Source organism: Ipomoea nil, unplaced genomic scaffold (assembly GCF_001879475.1).
Source record: "Ipomoea nil cultivar Tokyo-kokei standard unplaced genomic scaffold, Asagao_1.1 scaffold3043, whole genome shotgun sequence".
Taxonomy (NCBI): Eukaryota; Viridiplantae; Streptophyta; class Magnoliopsida; order Solanales; family Convolvulaceae; genus Ipomoea; species Ipomoea nil.
The window spans coordinates 2,067,973-2,087,613 of record NW_017619471.1 but is presented as its reverse complement, the minus strand read 5'-3'; the positions used below and the strand labels follow the sequence as shown (position 1 = coordinate 2,087,613).

Below are 19,641 nucleotides of genomic sequence, written 5' to 3'. Positions count from 1 at the left end.
CTCTGTCACTCTAAGATTTTACATCTCTGAAGGCGGCATGGCTTCCGATAATTTCAATATGTTTTTTTGGGTGAATTTTCAGTTCCAAATCTGAATCATAAATCTGAGGAATCAACAGGTTTTGAGTCAGAAAAATGGTATCTTGCGAGATATTTTGCTCGTACTGTGCTTTCTCTGGAGGTTGATGTTGCTAGAATGAAGAAAAAAAATGGGAGAGGAGGTGACCGTTTCGTCGCCGGACGGGAGCTAGAAAGGGAGGTGACAATTTTACTGTGAATTGACCGAAATACCCTCACAATTAACGTTGAGTTGACGCAAAACCTAACGGAGGACCATTTTGGGTGAATTTTTTAAAGTCAAGGGACCACATTGGGTGCAATTGAAAGTCGAAATGCAAAATTGAGAATGGGCAATAGTCGAGGGACCATTTTGGGAAAAAACTCACTTTAAAAGTTACCTATTTTGGTCCTTTGACTATTGATTTTATACCCCATTTGGTCCAAATCATTAAGTGTCTATTAAATTCAAGGATAATTTTGAATTATTTCAATACTTAAAGGACCATTTTGCATATTACTTCATTAGTCAAGGGACTAATTTAAAAAGTAACTCTTTTGAGAATTTGTTTTATGTCAATATTTTTCCTTATTAATTTTTGAACTGCATTAAAAGAATCACAATATGATCAAGCACAAATTGTGTCTATTTGACACTTTCTTTTTCATTTCCAAGATTTTTACTTTTCACTTAGATGAAGATGAAAATATATGTTGTTTCATCAAAATTATAGTCCATTATTCACAAGTTTTAATAGGATAGCATTCTCAAGTTTTAATATCAATTGATTGTAAGACATATTTTGCTCCCTGCGATTTAGGGTTCCGGCGTTGGCTCTCCCTGTGTTCTAGGGTTCCGGCGTTCCTAGGGTTTAGACTTTCGTTTTCCGACTGAACATCATTCGTGCGAGGATGAATCTACGAGAGCTTGTTGGATCAACGGCAGACATGAACCTGGAGGATGATGCGGATGGAGTGCGGTTTGAGGAGGAAATGTTCGAAGGTCCGGCGCAGCCCCCTATGCGAACAACGTGGACGTTGATCGGGAAGTTCTTGACCGATCGAATTCTCAAGGTTGAGGTGATGAAGAGGGTCATGGCAGCAGCTTGGCGGCCTCTCATGGGAATAGAGATAACAGATGTGCTCCCGAATCTGTATCTCTTTACGTTTTTTGACGAAGCCGATATGCGCCGGGTGTTGGAGGAGGGGCCATGGGCGTTCGAAAACACAACACTTATTTGTCAAATTCTCGAGGATGGAGTCGATCCAACGCAAGTGGTGTTGAACACTGTGGATTTCTGGATACAGGTCTACGATATTCCGTTGGGTTATCGAACGGTGAAGGTGTTAGAACGGATTGGTGATTTTGCGGGGGTGTTTAAACGGTATGATGAGCGGAACTTTGAGAGGTCATGGACCTCGTTTTACTGGATACGCATAACGCATGATGTGACGGCTCCGTTAAAACGACGTATGAAGATGATTATGCGAGATGGGACATGGACTTGGATAAATTTCAAGTACGACCGCCTGCATATGTTCTGTTTCTTCTGTGGAATAATGGGACACACTGATAAGTTTTGTTTAGCGGCTCGACGTTCTTTGTTAACCCCGGATCAGTACATGTTTGCTGCGACATTGAGGGTGGGGGGTAATAGTCCAGCCAAGCACATAGGGGATAAATGGTTCAAACTAGGACAAGAAAGGAGAAAAGAAATTGGCTTTGGGATGGGGGGTTACGGGCAGAATGGTGGGGCAGTAGGGAGGGAGGAGTTGACCGGGTTAGGGGGCCGGGCCGTGGAAGTTGGGGTGACGGGAAAGGGTGGGATGGGGCAGTCGGAAAGTGCAAGGGAGAGGGAGGTTGCTGGGGAGGGTGAGGGGGTGAGAGTGGATCCAAAAAGACGGAGAATGGATGGTGAGGCTGGGAGGGGAGTTGTCGTGGGTGTGGGTGTGGAATCGGATGGTCTGAGCTCGGTACCATCGGATGATGCGGGATGTGGGGTAGGCCGAGGAGGTGAGGGAGTTGTGGAGGAGGATATAACGATGACAGACGTACAAAAAAACTTGCGAATGGCGGGTGCTGCAGTGCAGACCCGCCCATCCCAATGAGCACTCTGAGTTGGAACTGCCGTGGCTTGGGTAATCCACGGACAGTTCGGGAAATTGAGGACATGGTGTCCCGTAAGAAACCCGACTTTGTATTTTTGATTGAGACCAAGGTTAACCGGGATCATGCAGAACGACTTCGGGTAAAACTTGGTTTTGATGGTCTTTTGAATGTGGATAATTCTGGATTGAGTGGTGGCTTGGCATTATTATGGAGGGCGAATGATACAGCAACTGTGATAGGTTATTCTGATAATCATATTGACGTGGAAGTGAGTATGCCGGGATTTGATAAATGGAGGATGACTGGGTTCTATGGCTTCTCAAAACGACCACAGAGAAGGGAGTCATGGGATCTTATTCGTTCGTTGGCAGGAAAGTCGGATCTGCCATGGGTAATCATTGGAGATTTTAATGATCTCTTATACCAGTGTGAGAAACAAGGAGGGAATCCTCATCCGGACAGCTTGTTGAGGGGTTTTGGAGAGGCAATTGAGGAGTGTGGCTTGACACAATTACCGATGTCTGGGTATCCCTTTACTTGGGAAAAAGGGAAGGGAACTCCAAACTGGATCGAGGAAAGGTTGGATAAGGTTTTGGCCACGCAAGATTGGAGAGAGCTGGTAACCGATGCAAGTGTGCAGAATATTTTAACCAGAAAGTCAGATCACTCGGCTCTTTTCCTTGGGATTCTGAATCTTCGGGAAAGGAGGGGGGGTCTGAGAAGAGGTTTTAGATTTGAGATGGCATGGTTACATGATGAAGGATGTCGAGCGGTGGTAGAAAAATCGTGGGACGAAGGAAGAGGTAGGGGATTGCAGGAATGTGTCACATTGTGTGGTAACCGGTTAACGCGCTGGGGTGGAGACCGATTCCACAAGTTTGGTGAAAAAATATTGTGCTTACGGAAGGAACAGTTACGCCTCAGAGGATGTACAGATCCAGTATCCCTAGCTGAATTCCAGAGATTAGAAGAGTGTTTGACACATGTTGAGTTGCAGGAGGATACTTATTGGAGGCAGAGGGCCAAGCAGCACTGGCTCAAGGATGCGGATGCAAACACCAGGTTTTATCACAGGTATGCTTCTAATCGAAAGAAAAAGAATTCTATTGCTAAAATAATGAATGATAGTGGGGATTGGATTGAGGGAGATGCCATGAGAAATATCATCTTGGATTACTATCGAGGCATTTTTAAATCGAGCTCTCCTACAATTAATGATGAATTCTTTGCGACTATACAACCGCGTGTAACACCAGTACAGAATGAGGGGTTATTGCGCCCTTTTGAAGTAATTGAGGTAAAATCTGCATTATTCTCAATGTATCCTGATAAAGCACCAGGACCGGACGGGATGAATCCAGGATTCTATCAGCATTTCTGGGATGTGGTGGGAACTGATGTCTCTTCGTATATTATGAATTGCTTGAATACTGGCTCATTTCCGAGTAAGCTGAATGAGACGAATATTATTTTAATCCCGAAGAAGAAAAACCCGGAGATGGTTTCTGATTATAGGCCAATTGCTTTAAGCAATGTGATCTACAGGATTATGGCTAAAGTTATTACTGCCAGAATGAAACCATTAATGGAGAATATCATATCTGAATCCCAAAGTGCGTTTATCTCTGAGAGATTAATTACGGATAACATACTGATAGCTGCGGAGGTGGGACATTACCTAAACAGGAAACAATGTGGTTTAGCAGGTTGGGGGGCTCTAAAACTCAACATGGCGAAAGCCTATGACCGTATGGAATGGCCCTTTTTGGAAAGCATGTTAATGGCGCTGGGATTTGTTGACAGATGGGTGAGACTACTGATGATGTGTGTGACCACTGTGTCTTATAACATATTAATTAATGTTTCACAGATTGAACAAATTACTCCGACTCGGGGTTTACGGCAAGGTGATCCCCTATCGCCCTATTTGTTTATCATTTGTGCTGAAGGGCTTTCACTATTACTACAACAAGCGCAGGCGAAGGGGGAGATACATGGATGTAGAGTTGCTAGAGGGGCACCTTCTATTACCCATCTATTTTTTGCTGATGATAGCTTGCTTTTTTTCAAAGCAAATGCCCAAGAAGCAGGTGTGATTAAAAGTTGTCTGAAAAAATATGAAAAAATGTCTGGTCAAGCTGTCAACTATCACAAATCGAGTATTTGTTATAGTAAGAACACAAGAGATGAAACGCGGGATGAGGTGGCCAATATATTGGGGGTGGTGCAGGCACAGAATTTTGGAAAGTACTTAGGGCTCCCATCATTTGTGGGCAGAAACAGAAGGGCAGCTTTTGCTTATATTGAGGATAAGATAAGACAGCGGATTAGTTCGTGGAATAAAAAACTCTTGTCACAAGCAGGGAAAGAAGTCCTATTGAAAAGTGTGGCTCAATCTATGCCTACCTTCTCAATGAGTGTCTTTTTGCTACCGACCTCTCTTTGCGCTGCCATTGAGCGAACCATGAATCGATATTGGTGGAGGTCGAATAATGATCAGGGTATTCACTGGAAAGCTTGGGATAAGTTATGTATTCCAAAGAAATATGGAGGATTGGGGTTTAAAGAATTGAGAGCGTTTAACCTGGCTATGCTTGGAAAACAAGGATGGCGTTTCCTGACACAGCCACAATCATTAGTTTCAAGAGTTTATAAAGCCAGGTATTATCCCACTAATTCTTTCTATGATGCATGTTTGGGAAATAACCCGAGCTTTTGTTGGAGGAGTATTTTGGCAGCACAGGAATTGATTTGTGGGGGAGTTAGGAGGAGAACTGGAAATGGCCAATCAACATTGATATGGGATCATCCATGGTTGCATGATGGGTTACAACCGAAGATATTAACAGAAAAACCACCCCAATTGGCACAGGCGAAAGTAGTGGGTCTGATGGATCAACAGACACGAACCTGGGATAAAGATATTCTAACAGATATTTTCATACCTGAGGATATTGAGCGAATTCTGAAAATACCTGTGTCACCAGATTATGAGGATTTGTGGTACTGGTATGGGGATCCAAGAGGTGAATATTCTGTTAAGAATGGATACAGAACAGTAGTTGGAGAATATAGCCAACAGGTTGTGACATTTGATAAATGGCAAAAGTTATGGAAGCTTAAAATCCCACCCAGGTGGAAAACATTTTTATGGAGAGCTCTAAATGATATTTTGCCCACTACAAAGAACCTACTTATAAAGAGGGTTGATATTGACCCAACATGTGCTATGTGTGGAATTGAACATGAAGATGTTGTGCACTCCTTGATCAAATGTACCTACACGGCAGCCATTTGGACACAATCCCACCTTCCAATCCCCAATAATGTTATAAATATTTTTGGAGATTGGTTTAATGATTTGATGAATGTTTTAGATGATGACGGGATTATTTATGCAGTGGCAATACTCTATTATATTTGGCGCACAAGGAATGGAGCTATGTGGGATGCGTACTTACCCAGGCCTCGGAAAGTGGTTGTGATGGCGGCATCAGCTCTCAATGCTTGGAAGGCGGTTCACCACCGAACACCAACTCAGTCGATCCATGCTACCATGGTAGACCACACCATAGCAGTAACAACCGGTGCGGACGTGCCTATAGCCACGGCGTTACATACGGCTGCCACGCCCATCGTCACAGTACACCGACCGCAACTCTCTACGACATACACCGCGCCAATGCTGTTCACGGCATGAGGGGAAAATGCTACTTCGATGCGGCTTACGATCCACAGACGAACAGGACAAGAATGGGAGCAATTATCCTAGACGGCCAAGGGAGTTATATTGCGGCCATGGCTACTACAGTGATAGATTGTTTTTCACCCCTAATGGCGGAGGCTGTTGCATGCAAGGAAGTATTGTCATGGTTAAGGAGTCGCGAAATAAACTCTATCGAGCTATACACGGATTGTTTGGTGCTTCAACAATGCCTGTCTTCTACGACACACTCGTCACGGGATTACTTGGGCTATGCCATTGATAGTTGCAGGACTAGTTTATCGACATTTGATTACTGTTTACTTCATTACATTCCTAGAGTAGATAATTATTTAGCTCATACATTAGCATCTACTACTTTTACTGACTCGAATCCTATGTACTGGGATTCTGCTCCTCCAGCTTCTATTTCTGCATACTTCGAATAAAATGCCGTACAGGCTCTTTTCAAAAAAAAAAAAAAAAATTAGTGTGTTCCATTCTACCAATTAACATACATTTATTGAACAATTTTAAGCCATACAATATAAAATATACACAAAAATACAATAGGATGGTTTTCGATAGTTGATAGTCTAGTTTGAAACAACACATATTTTCATGTAAGTGAAAATCTTGAAAATAAAGAGAGTATAAAATAGACACACAATTAGTGTTTGATCATGGTGTAATTGTTTTTTTTTTTTTTTTTTTTTTTTTTTTTTTTTTTTTTACATTTCAAAAATTAAAAAGGAAAAAATTTCATATAAAAAAATTAAAAAAGAGTTAATTTTTAAATTGGTCCCTTGACTATTGAAATAATGTAGAAAATAATCCCTCAACAATTAAAATTCTCATTTTACCCTCAAATTTAATTGTCATTTAATATTTTCATAACGGAGGATCGAATTGCGTACAAAATCAATAGTCAAAGGACCAAAATATGTAACTTTTAAACTCAAGGACAAAATTAAGTAAATGTGCATTGTTAAGGGACAAAATCAGGTATTAACGTACTCTGAAACTAATTAATACGGAGTAATAATTAGAGCAAATACAAATTTTAATCCCACGAGTATTAGCAAAATGACAGTTTTGGACCACGTGTTTAATTCCTACCAATTTTTGCCCACAACTATTATTTTAAGCCCTAAGATCGGTCCCAATTCGCAGTTCGCCTCCTCATCCTACTTTTATTTGAGGAGGATAATTGTAAATTGGGATCGATTTAAGGGCTTCAGTCCCTTTATTCATGTTCAAATTGGGATCTTAATTTGAAAAGGATGAAAATACCCTTAATAATTTCATATTTCGGTATGTCTTAGGTAGAGCGGTGACTAGCATGATGAATTTTGGTACTAAAATAATAATCGTAGATGAAAATTGATAGGAATTAAACATGTGCACAAAAATTGTCATCATCCAAACAAAACGATATACAAAACAAAATTAAAAGTAAAAAAAAAGAAGAAGAAGACAAAAAGAAGCTACAGGCTCCCCTTTGTAAATGATGTTGGATCATTTTGATCCCACATTGAAAATGTTTGGAAAAGGAGCTCTTGAGCTCCTCTATATAAGAGGAGCAATGCTATTTTTTGAGTACTATTGACACGTCAAATTTTGTTGTGAAATTGTGTCCACCTAGCAAGGGAGACACGGTTCTAAAATTGCTCATAATTATATATATAGTTCAAAAATTATGAATATATAGTTCTGAAATTATGAACATAGTGTTGTGAACATAATTATGAACATATAGTTATGTAATTATGAATATAGACACTCAATAATTGTGAATATGAAGTTTAAAAATTATGAATATATAGCTTTAAAATTATGAACATATAGTTTAGTAATTATGAACATAGAGTTTTGTAATTGTGAATATAGAGTTCAATAATTATGAATATGAAGTTCAAAGATTCTGAATATTTAGCATTGTAATTATGAACATATAGTTCAGTAATTATGAACATAGAACCGTGTCTACCTTGCAAAGTGGACACGGTTCCACAACATAAGTATTTGATTCACCGTGTTACATGTATTATCTGTTCATATAGACTTTTTCAACATATTGAAGCCCAACGTTTCAAAAGGCTCTTATTTAAGAAACCTTATTTTCATGGCTTCTTATTTTTCTGTTTTTTTTTTTTTAATTTATTAGGGTGTTTGGCTAAGATTAATCCAAAATGTATGTGTTGTTTAAGTTTTTAGCAGTTTGGAGCAAATTGCTAAGTTATTAAATAATATTTTTGATGTTTTGATTAAATATAAAATGTTAAACAAGAATTTTTTTTTAAAATTTTGGAGAATTTTCCAAATAATCAAATTACAATAACAACAACAACAACAATAACAACAACAACAACAACAACAACAATAATAATAATAATAATAATAATAATAATAATAATAATAATAATAATAATAATAATAATAATAATAATAATAATAATAATAATCCAAACAAAACTATATACAAAATAAAATAAAATTTTAAAAAAAAAAAAAAAAGAGAAAAAAATGAGGGGTACTCCTTTTGTAAATGATGTGAGATCATTTTGATCACACATTGAAAATGTTTGAAAAGAGAGAGCTTATCTATATAAGAGGAGCAAAACTCCTCTTACAAACATAATTACTTGCACATCAATGTGGACAAGTATTGGGAAGTCAACAGGTTCTTATTTAAGATGCTTTAGTGTTGTCTTCTTATTTTAGTTTTTATTAATTTATTATTTATTTATTTATTTATTATTAGTGGGGGTTTGGAAAGATTAACCCAAAATGTATGTGTTGTTTTAGTTTTTAGCAGTTTTGAGCAAATTGCTAAATTATTAAATAATATTTTGATTTTTTGATTAAATACAAAATATTAAACAAACGAATTTTTTAAAATTTTGGTGAATTTGCCAAATAATCAAATTACAACAACATAACAACAACAACAACAACAACAACAACAATAATAATAATAATAATAATAATAATAATAATAATAATAATAATAATAATAATAATAATAATAATAAATAATAATAATAATAATAATAATAATAATAATCCAAACAAAACTATATACAAAATAAAATTAAAATTTTTTAAAAAAATAAGAAGAAGACAAAAGGGAGTCACGGACTCCCTTTGTAAATGATGTGGGATCATTTTGATCTCACATTGAAAATTTTGGGAAAGAGGAGCAATGCTCCTCTTACTAACATAATTGCTTGCCAATCAATGTAGGCAAGTAACCTGGATGGTGTGGTTGAGTGTAAGGGGGTCATCCATCCTTAACCAAAGGTGTAGGGTTCGATCCTTAGATTTGGGAATGGAGCAGCCTTAAATCTCTAAGCCAGCTGTCCCACCCAAAAGAGGTGTTTACAATTTAGCGAGGGGATTAGTCACTGTGTCCGACGGTGGAAACCCTGGGTTTATCAAAAAAAATATCAATGTGGGCAAGTATTGAGAAGTCCAAAGTCTCTTCTTCTCCTTATTCTTTTTTTTTTTCTTTTTTTTTTCTTTTTTTTTGTGTTTAAAATTAAAGGAAAATTAAAAATGGAAAGGAAATATTTCAATAATAATATTTTACATCATCAAATAGTAAAGACATATTTTAAAAAATAGTAAAAATAAAATAAAAATGGAACGAAAATATTTCATTAATAATATTCTACATCATCAAATTAAAATGGAACGAAAATTAGGTAAAAATATCACTGCATCTATATTCTAATTGACAAATTGATTGAAAATAAAAAAGAATAATTGACTGCAAATGAATCTAATATTACTAATTGACTGAAAATATAAAATAAAATGAATATTAATAATTGACTGTGAATATAAAATGATCTATAATTGACTAAAAAAATGGCCAGATTATTGCATTTTAATTAAAAATGGAATGGAAATTAAAAATTGGAAGAAAACATTCCAATAACAATATTCTACATTATCAATAGTAAATGCATATTTTAAACTATAGTAAAGGTAAATTAAAAATGTAATGGAAATATTTCAATAATAATATCTACATCATCAATTAAAAATGGAACGAAAGTTAGGTAAAAATATCACTGCATTTGATATTCTAATTGACAAATTGACTGAAAATAAAAAAGTTTAATTGGTTGAAAATGAATCTGATATTACGAATTGACTGAAAATAGAAAAGGATAACTAATTGAGTGATATTCTACCATTATATATTTTCACCCAAGTAACCTGTCTTGATGGAGAAGATGTTAGCTCTAGATGAAGATGAGCAAGATTGTGTTGTCACTACCAATGTCGTCTACAAAGAGGTTTCAATAATGTGTAAATATAATCGGTGGTAATAATTTTTTTTTAAAATAAAAAAATTGCTACATATCTAGACAAAAAAATATATCTTCCATACAAATGAATAAGGATAGCAATTCATTTCTATAACTGAGTTGTTAGAGAACGAGCACATTTGCCTAATGTATGAAAATACTAAACAATGATAAATAAAATCTTCACAATTATAGGACCGCATCCGTACATCTAGACATTAGCTATTAATTTGAGCAATTATTTGCACAAATTCAAGCAATGATAACATCAAAATATATAAACGATTCAAATCATATCTTTAATTGCACTATATAATATTTGATGTTCTAATTTAAATAATTATATATCGATTTATATATTCTTAATATATTACAACAAATCTGTTGGTCCCGATAGAGTTGTAGCGAGAGTCTAGAGGGGGGGGGGGGGGGTGAATAGACTCTTTTCGTGTTTTGCCCTAAAAACAACCTTTCAGTGTTTTGGCGCAGCGGAACTGTTAAATTCGTTTACTTGCTTTGCACGGATTGTCGTTTTAAAGGAAATTTTCGTGAGAGATGATGATATGATGCAGGAAATAAATAAAGTAAATGGGAAGATAAGGAGACGAGAGTTTTTATAGTGGTTTGGCCAACTTTGCCTACTCCACTCTTCTTCCACAACTTATGGAAGGATTGCACTATCACTCGTTACTACAATTACACAAAGACTTCCTTGATCACTAAGCTGGACAGCCTTTGTAGGTTTTTCAACTCTGCGAGTTTACTCCGCCTCTATCAACGTCTTCTTCAGATTTGAGGTTGGTAGAATAAGATTTATGATTTCTCCAACGTGATGAAGTCTTGACTGATGAGGAATGCTTGCTTCGTACAAGTTGCAAGACTTCTTTAAGGTGTAAGATGAGTATCAATGAGCTTCTTCAAATATCTTTGCACCTTAACACTGGTTCACAAAAGCTTGAGAGAACTGAGAGCGTATAAGAGCTTTTGCTTATAGATAGATCGAGTGATAAGAACCAACACCTTCTTAGTTGGTGAAGGTGGGTTTATATAGGTGAGGAAAAATTCATCCGTTGGAGGGAGATGAATTTTTAAACCTATTGTCCAGTGGGTAAGGACTGGGGAGCTTCCCGCATTAAATGCTCCATTAATGAGGTTGTGCCTTGTAGCCGTTGATGGCATGGAGAGCCTTAGGGTTTTGTCCTTTAGCTTCATGAAATAGTACATCTTCATTTAATGCTCCTTGGTATGCGTGTCCCACAAGTTGAGGTCCTTTTGTTCCTAGGATGCTCTCGGCCTTGCTCATCTTTCAAGCCACTGACACTGCAGTTAGGATCATTTTGATGTTCTTTCTCCAGGATGGTTTTGACTTTGGATATCAATATGGCATATCGAACCATCTTCATTTCTTCTTCAAACGCTGGGTCAATGGAGGTTTGTTGAGCTCAATGCAAATCGGAGCTTTATCCTTTCCGAGAGTGCGATGTGTCATTTTGTAAGAAAACACTCGTCTTATCGTTTCAATACGCAGTCCTTCATTGAGATCCTTCGTCTCAATCCACTCTAGAGCAAACTTTTCTTCATCTTTCATGGCTTCAAAAGTTTCGATGAACGTGTACAAGGGGGCTGTGCGCCATTTTTGCCATTGCAACACTCGGTTGTAGTCATTTTCAATCGACTCACGAAGCAGTTGATCTGGAGATGGAGGAATGGGTGCAATAACTGGTGGTCTTGTTGTGGCTTCGGGAACATGTGTCGATGTCTTCGGAATGGCAGGAGTGTCAACTGGTACAATGACTGTCTCATCTGCCAACGCAGGTTCTTTTGTCAGAATTTTTGTTACCTACTCTGCATTGGTAGGTTCTTGTGGAAGTGACGGAACTTTAGTCAATTCAGCAACCACTTCTTTCGTCTTTGCTGGCAAGCCAGGTTCTTGTGGAAGACTTAAGTGACCGGCCTCCGTGTCCATAGCAGCAGGTTCTTGTGTCGAACTTTGAATATTTCGCTCTGCTGAAATGGGTTCTTGTGGGTGAAGGACTTGAGGAGAACTGTGGCCAAGGTTTGGCACTTGTTGTTCAGACGGTTTTTCTAGAGAAGTTTCTTTCGGCTGACCTTCCCCCTGAGAGAGTGCTTCTCTCGTGTCGTCTTCCCCCCTGAGAGAGTGCTTCTCTTGGTGTGTCGTCTTCCTTCGGGGAGAGATTTGAGCTATGTTTCGTTTTGATAGGAGAGCAAAAATGTCCCGTTTTTCCGAGGTTCGACAGAGCCAAATTGTCTTCATTAGATGAGTCTTCGACAACAATTGTGTCTAGAGGAGGAATAGGTGAGGTAGGAGTTTTCTTTTCTGTTGGAGATTTTAGAGGTGTGGGAGTGGGTGTACTGACAACTTCCTCTTTTGACTTTACCCGAGAAGAGCGCTTTTCCTTCTTTTGTCTTTTCGGCTTTGGTTGGTCATCTTTTGATTCTTTCGGTGTCCTTGATTTTCGTTTGGATTTTACCATTTCCAAAGGAATTCCCAGCTCCAAGGCTTTCTGTTTGTCATAACCGGAGGGCTTCTGCTTCATGTGGCAGGCTTTTGGTCCTGGCCGAATTCCTGGTCTCATAAGGACATCTTTTGTGACAAGTAGATGACTAACCAAGAATCCATAGCCCAATTTCTTTGTGATGTCACCAGGACTTTTTCTGTTGAAGATGATGGTATGAACAAGGTTGTTGAAGATAACTTTCCACTAGTCGACTTCGTGTTTGTGAAGAAATGCATGCAGCATTTTGAGCTTCTCCTTTGTGACATCATCTGTTCCAGACGTTTTATGATCTACGATCTTATTGAAGATGTCCACAGTGAATTCATAGTTCAGACGAAACCACTTCTTCTTCAAAGGCCATGTAATCTCCGTTTTTGAGGGTGCATGGTTGTTCTTGGTGGTATCATAAAACTCACTGGGGTCATAGTGGTAGAAAGAGAGGTTGGCCTTGTATGTCTCATCTCTCTGAGGAAAGCCATATGCTGCTCGTATGTCCTCTGATGTTATAACCACTTGATGATTGTGAACTCTAGACATGATGGTTAGAGAATCGGAGGAGACAGTTGCATTCATATACAATTGAGCAACATCAGTAGGGTACCATAAAGTATAGAGATGAGTGATAAACCTGTATAGCCCAGTTTCTGTAAGCAGATTAATGATGTTTTCTCCAAACTTGCGATCAAGAACATATTCGAGGAACTCATGAGCATCCCACATGCTTCCTCCGATGATAAGCGGAGCCCTGGACTCGATAAATTTTATATCTTCCGTAGGGAAAGAAGGAATTTCCAAGGTGGTTGGGGTTTCTTGTTCTGTATCGGAGGGGATAACTTGAGATATCGTCGCCATTTTGAAGTGTTGAGAGAATACAAGTATTGCAGAATGGTTTTGAGACGGAGGATGAATGAAAGAGGTGAAGTATGGAGGGGAGAGGGTTTATGTAGGGTTACACTTTTTTTCCGAGTATTCAAATACGGGTAACCCATTTTTGGGATGGATGGTTTGAATTTCAAAATTTCAACCGGTTCCACTTCTTCAAAAGGTAACTGATCTGATTATATACAGTGATAAGATCATGCTCAGATCAGTTTTGATCATTCCATATTAAATGTGGAAAGAGAATTCCACTCAAGTACTTGTACGAGCATTAAATGCCCATCAATTCATCTGTCAGACATCGTGGGGTAGTGGACCATTTTCCTTGGCCACACGATCCCCATGATGAAACTTGTAAACAGTTCAGATGAGAAAAGTAATAGGAAGCGTCTTGAATACGATTGTGAACCGAAGGAAGATAAACTTCACATAACAAAAGATTTGTAGGACAAATAAAGTCAAACAAATCTTATACATGACATACAACGAAAGTACATAGCCCGAGAGATGTTTTATTACATGAAACAGGAACAGTGACGACTGTTACTACATCTCTCGTGATCCACGAACTATGAGACTTTACTCCATGGCAGCCCTCTTCTTTCAAGCATTTTCAAAGTATTCCTTCTTTCGCACCTCATGAGCAAACACTTCGGCTATGATTGTTTCATGATCCGTTCCAATTGCATCCCTTGAGAGACCTTGTAACACCCCCTGATTTTCAAGACATTTAAAGCTTAATAATAAAGGTAACATCTCATTAAATCCCAAAACGTAACATAAGTGTACGGGGTGCTACGCCACACCTGGGCTAGAGAACCCAGGTGCACAGGCTGTCTAACTACTATCCTCTGAAATATAAATGCATAATATGGCACGCAGGCCGAAAGGGAACTATACTACTTCTACGCTCCAGTTCTAGCGCGCTCCAGTGCTCTAATCCTCTGTGCCTGAAAGCCAAATATATCTGTTCAGCGAGAGATGCTGGTAACCGACTCTAACGCGTTGAAATACAATACATATAGAGATATATATAGATATACGAAAACCATTTTGAGCATGAAGATATATCCTACGAACTCTATCTTTAAAACCGGGAATGACTCGACAGATAAGGCCAGACACAAGCAACAGTTATAACAGTCATAAGCAGTTCATAACAGATAAGGCAAATAAGGCAAAGCATAAACAATGATCATAACCCAACATGAATAATCCCCAATATAAATCCCATAGTCACATTCCCCAAGACACTCATAATCACAACTCGTCCATATCACCACACATAACGCACGTTGTTGGCGCCACAGGACCACTCGCATGCCCATACATGCGGGTCAGCGCATATAGCTCTGACACGGCCCCACAGCACCATGCCCCGTATCGCAACACGGGGAGGCCGATCGCAACCGACCGATGAACCGCAGCTCATCATAATGTTTGATCGCAACCAAACAGTGGACCGCAGCCCAAGAGAGTGTGTTATCTGACTGTAGCCAGGAATTCCCATCTGACTACAGCCAGCCTCTGAACCGCAGCTCATGAAAATGTCATCTGGTTGCAGCCAGGAATTCCCATCTGACTACAACCAGCTTCTGGACCGCAGCCCAGGATACCGTCATCCGACTACAGCCAGGAATTCCCATCTGACCATAGCCGGCTTCTGAACCGCAGCTCAGGATAACCAATCCGATCGCAACCGAATTGGGGTAACACGCACACATAACACATAGCAAGCACATGCAACCCACATTACACATTGGGAAGGGGGATAAAGCGTATAACAACCTTATGCGTGATCCATCACGTACTAAGAATAGTCCTACGGGGTTCATACTTCTTCCACCTAGGTCAACGGGATACCAATTCAACTAGCATGCAATATAATAGACTCATAAACCTACGAACGGTACCCGAAATATCAAACTAGACATAGGCACGACAAACGGGGTCCGTTGGGACACCACGGGGATCAGGGAAACATCAAACGGGGAAGCCGGGGTCCCGAGTTGGGGAAAATTCCAGCGGGTAGCCGGTGGGTGGGGGTCTACCCGCCGGCTGCCCGCCGGTAACACTGTTCCGGGCAGCGGGTGCCCGGCGGGCAGCTGCCCGCCCGCCGGCTGCCCGCTGCCGGAGCTGCCCGAATTGCCGCGGGTAGGTGGCGGGTCCCTTACCCCCCACCTACCCCCCACTGACTCTTTTCACCACTTTTCGTCCGGGGAACCATTGTGGAACCCGAAACCATGCTTAGACACTTTTCAACGTAATCAACGACAACACATAGACAATTAACGGATCAAATACGGTAAACGAATGGCACATAAACTATCATGCTTTTCTAATCATAATCAACACCCAAACATGCGAATTCCCCACCCGATAATCCAAGAATAACATCATACGATACAACCTTGGGTTCTAATCACTTTTATATCAACAAGAATACAATTCGTCTTCTAATTGCAAGATTCGGTAGGAACAACACATAATCATCAAGGATACCAATTAATCATCAAAACATCATAATCATCAAGAACAACACATAATCATCAAAATCCCAATTAATCATCAAGAACATCATAATTATCAAGAAACTCTCAATATCAAGATTATCAAGATTCCCCATGGAATCATCAAATCAACATCAATAATAATTACCATAATTTCGCCATTCACAATAATATGGGGGAAACCCTAAGGGGAAATCATAGCTATGAAAATAGGTTTTGTTGAGACATGGGTTACCTCTTAGCCTTAATTAATTCCTTGGCTATGAAGGATCTTTCTTTAAGCTTTCTTGCTTTCTTGATTTCTTCTAAGGGGATTCTTGGAGCTCTCCTGGGGTGATGGGGCGTCTAGGCGTGTGGGGGGGTTCCGGGTGTCTCCTAAGTTCCCTATTTATATATTTAAGACTCCTAATTAGGGCCTGAATGGTATGGGTTTACTAATTCTATTCCTTATAGGACTCAGGGACTTGCTTCAGGGATAAGGGCCTATATTAATTAAAGCGGATCCTAATCACAATCTGAATAGTAAAAGGCCTACTTCCTAGGTCTAGGATTCCTAATTAGGATCTGAATAGTAAAAGGTTTACTATCTTTATCCCTAATAGGCTTAAGCCTCTAATTTAGGCAAGGGTCCACGGTTCACGGTGGACCCTATTAATTAATTAAAGGGGAACTTAACATGATTAATCGTATTTAATTATTATTAGCGGGATTAATTAAATAATTAATCCAGGATTAAAGGCCGTAACACGGGGTGTTACACTCTCCCCCCCTTACAAGGGGCTTCGTCCCCGAAGCCCGGTGTCATAGTCCACCCTTTCACCCCTAGACATCCCGTAGTTTGGCCTCCTGGGTAGGAGTGTGGCCCTACGTTCGTCTTAGTTTGGGGTAGGCTGTACTTTTGGTGACGTTGTGATAGAGAAGTTATGGGTGTACCTCGGTTTCCTGCGCTGGAACTGGGCGCCCCACGAGTGCCCAAGGCGGCCTCGATTGCTGCCACCCTCTGATCGAGTGCGCGTGTGGTGCGAATCAAGGATGAGAACCCTTCTTCCATGATTTGGTTTTGCCGGTTGAGCTGTGCGAGAATGCGCTCATTGACCGAGCTCTCGTTTTAATCCCTCGGGTCCCTTCCGGATCGTGGTTGCACTGTCGGGTCGGGCCCGTCATCCTCCTCCTGTTCCTCATTTTCTTCCGTGCCTCCGCAATCTTGCATGGCCCGCTTGAGCTTTTTATTGGAGATGTCCAATTGATCAACCAATTCTCTACGTTCCATCTCGGGTTTTTGGCAAATTTCTTCGAGGGTGAGATAGTGTCCTCCCTCGGTGTAGTAGATGCCGTTGCGGCGGAGGTTTTGGGAATTGAAAACCATGCCATTGGCGGTCTTGACTTCGGTGTGGCTTAGGTCTACCCCCTTCTTCTCCATGATCCAACTTAGGATCATCCCGTAAGGTAGGCTAAGCCGGTTGCTTGTTTTGCAGAACTCTATGTGCTTTAGCATGAGTGCCGGCAGGTTGAACTTGATTTTATGTTTTAGGAGATACGCAAAGGTGCACTCCAAGCTCCCTACGTCCTTGCTCTTGTTATTGGTGGGCAAGAGGCTATCGATTATAATCATAACCAATATCTTTTGCTCCGCCGATAGCCACTTTCGGTTGGGTCGAGTAGCCGAGGTGAATCCGTCCTCTTTCCCGAGTAAGTACCCGAGATAGTCCTTGTATCCCGTAGTTTGGGTGTTAATCCACCCTTTCCGGTCATAGTCGGACACACCCGTGGTGGTCAATCTCAAGAGCTTGGCCAAACGGCCTTCGGAAAGCACAATTTCCTTGCAGCGGACTTTGGTGGTCACTTCTACTTTGTCGCCCCGTTTGGTGGCCACAAGGTGTTGATAGAATTCCTTCACCAATTCGGGGTACGTATCCCCTTTGATGGTGAGGTATGTATCTAGAAGGCCTTGGTATTTAAGCATATCAACCAATTCCGGAGAAAATTGGTCGGGTTCAAGTGCTTTACCTCCGATTACGGTGTAATCAGCGTCGTTCCATTCCGGGGTGCGGATTCCGAGGGGTTTCTTTGGCATCGTAATACTCGTTTGACGGGCGTGTCTGCCGGCGATCTTTTCGGTGAGGCGGTACGATTTCCGACGGGTTTTCCGGCGAGGCGGCGCGGTTCTCCGGCGAGGCGGCGGCGGGACTTCGGCGTATTCTTCGCTCGCGAGGCCGACGCCGGTGAGGTGGGGACCGATTCTGGTGCGGTGGGGATGCGGTGGCGCTGTGGGGTCGGCTGGGCAGCGGGTTGTAGCCGGGCGGCGCTCGGGTGGACGGCGGGTGATCTCCGGCGGCTTGGTCTGGACGGCGGCGAGGCGGGGCGGCGTCGCCGGGGAGTGGCCGGGCTGTGGCGGTGTCCGTTCGGTGGTGATGGGAGGTGGCTGCTATGGTGGGGCAGTGGGGTGTGCGAGAGGGAGGAGAAGAGGGTGTGGGGAGGAAGAAGGAGAAGAAAAAGAAGAAGAAGAGGAAGAAGGGTTTTTGATTTGGGGATTTTGTGGTTTTTAGGGATTTGGAGGGGTTTTAACAAGGGAGTATCCCCTTGAAGTTTCAAGAAACATTCATGGGCTAGTGGTTGAGGCTTTAACTTGTAGATGAGAGGTCTAAGGTTCCATTCCTAATGGTAACATTAGGCATTCCTTGATGAGGTGATTTTTGTCCTTTTCCCTGTTTCGTCTTTTAGTGAGGAAGGGTTGGGTGGATGGCATAACTTGTGTTTTACTTTCGTAGCGGAATTGAAACTTGAACGAAAATGAATCTTTTATTCATAATACTTTCTAAGTAGCTAAGTTAAGTGGACATAATGCTTCCGAAGTAATTAAACTAAGTAAGTGGTCGTCATGACACAGGGAACGGCTACAAGGGGGTGATGGCTTATCCTAGACAAAATTCGCTTTCGGGATTTTCTTCGGCGGGGTCCGTATAGTCCTCGTCTTCAGGGTTTGGGTTTTCCCCTCCTAGGTCTTCTTCGTTTCCGAGGTTGGCTTGCGTTTGGCTCATGACGAATACTTTTCCGGAAGTGCCGTAGCCCCCTTGGTGACCGGTACCCCCGTGTTGTGTGGTGGTGGGGCGCGGTCTTTGGGGTTGAGTGCACTGGAAGGCCTTGTGCCCCTCCTCTCCGCAGTTGAAGCATCGCCAGGGGTTGCCTGCGCAATCCTTGCCCCTATGGCTTTTGTTGCATCTCGGGCAAGGAAAGTTTCTTGGGTTCGCTTCGTTGCTCCCCGGGGGCGGTCTTGGGTTAGTCGGGTTGTTTGATCTCGTGCCGATGTCGTTCCTTGATCTTTTCACCGGTGGTGCCCCACTTCCGGTGTTTCTTCTTCGTATTTGTTCATGAACCCCGCGTTGGAGTAGTTGGATCCGATAGAGATTCGCGGCACTGGAGTAAGCCTCGTTGAGGGTCCGAGGTCTGCTTACCACTAGCGCCTTTCGAGCTTCGAAGTTGAGGCCCTACACGAATCTCTCTATCTTGGTTACCTCGGTGGGGACTAGGTCTGGCGCGAAGCGTGC

At 41.0% G+C, this 19,641-nt stretch overlaps 1 protein-coding gene across 1 annotated transcript; it reads left to right on the top strand.

Moving 5' to 3' along the window:
- The first annotated feature begins 968 nt into the window (after window positions 1-968).
- On the top strand, window positions 969-5,866 carry LOC109163801. The gene is made up of 3 exons (XM_019312507.1): window positions 969-2,108; window positions 2,276-4,552; window positions 4,667-5,866. Exons 1-3 carry the CDS (start codon window positions 969-971, stop codon window positions 5,864-5,866), a joined length of 4,617 nt encoding a protein of 1,538 aa, XP_019168052.1.
- The last annotated feature ends 13,775 nt before the right edge of the window (window positions 5,867-19,641 follow it).

Excerpts from the sequence above, each read along its gene's own strand:
- LOC109163801 (XM_019312507.1), top strand. The coding sequence starts at position 969 with ATGAATCTACGAGAGCTTGTTGGATCAACGGCAGACATGAACCTGGAG. Across the intron at positions 2,109-2,275 it reads AGGATATAACGATGACAGAC|GTTAACCGGGATCATGCAGA; the intron begins GTACAAAAAAAC and ends ATTGAGACCAAG. Across the intron at positions 4,553-4,666 it reads AAGAAGTCCTATTGAAAAGT|GGTATTCACTGGAAAGCTTG; the intron begins GTGGCTCAATCT and ends AATAATGATCAG.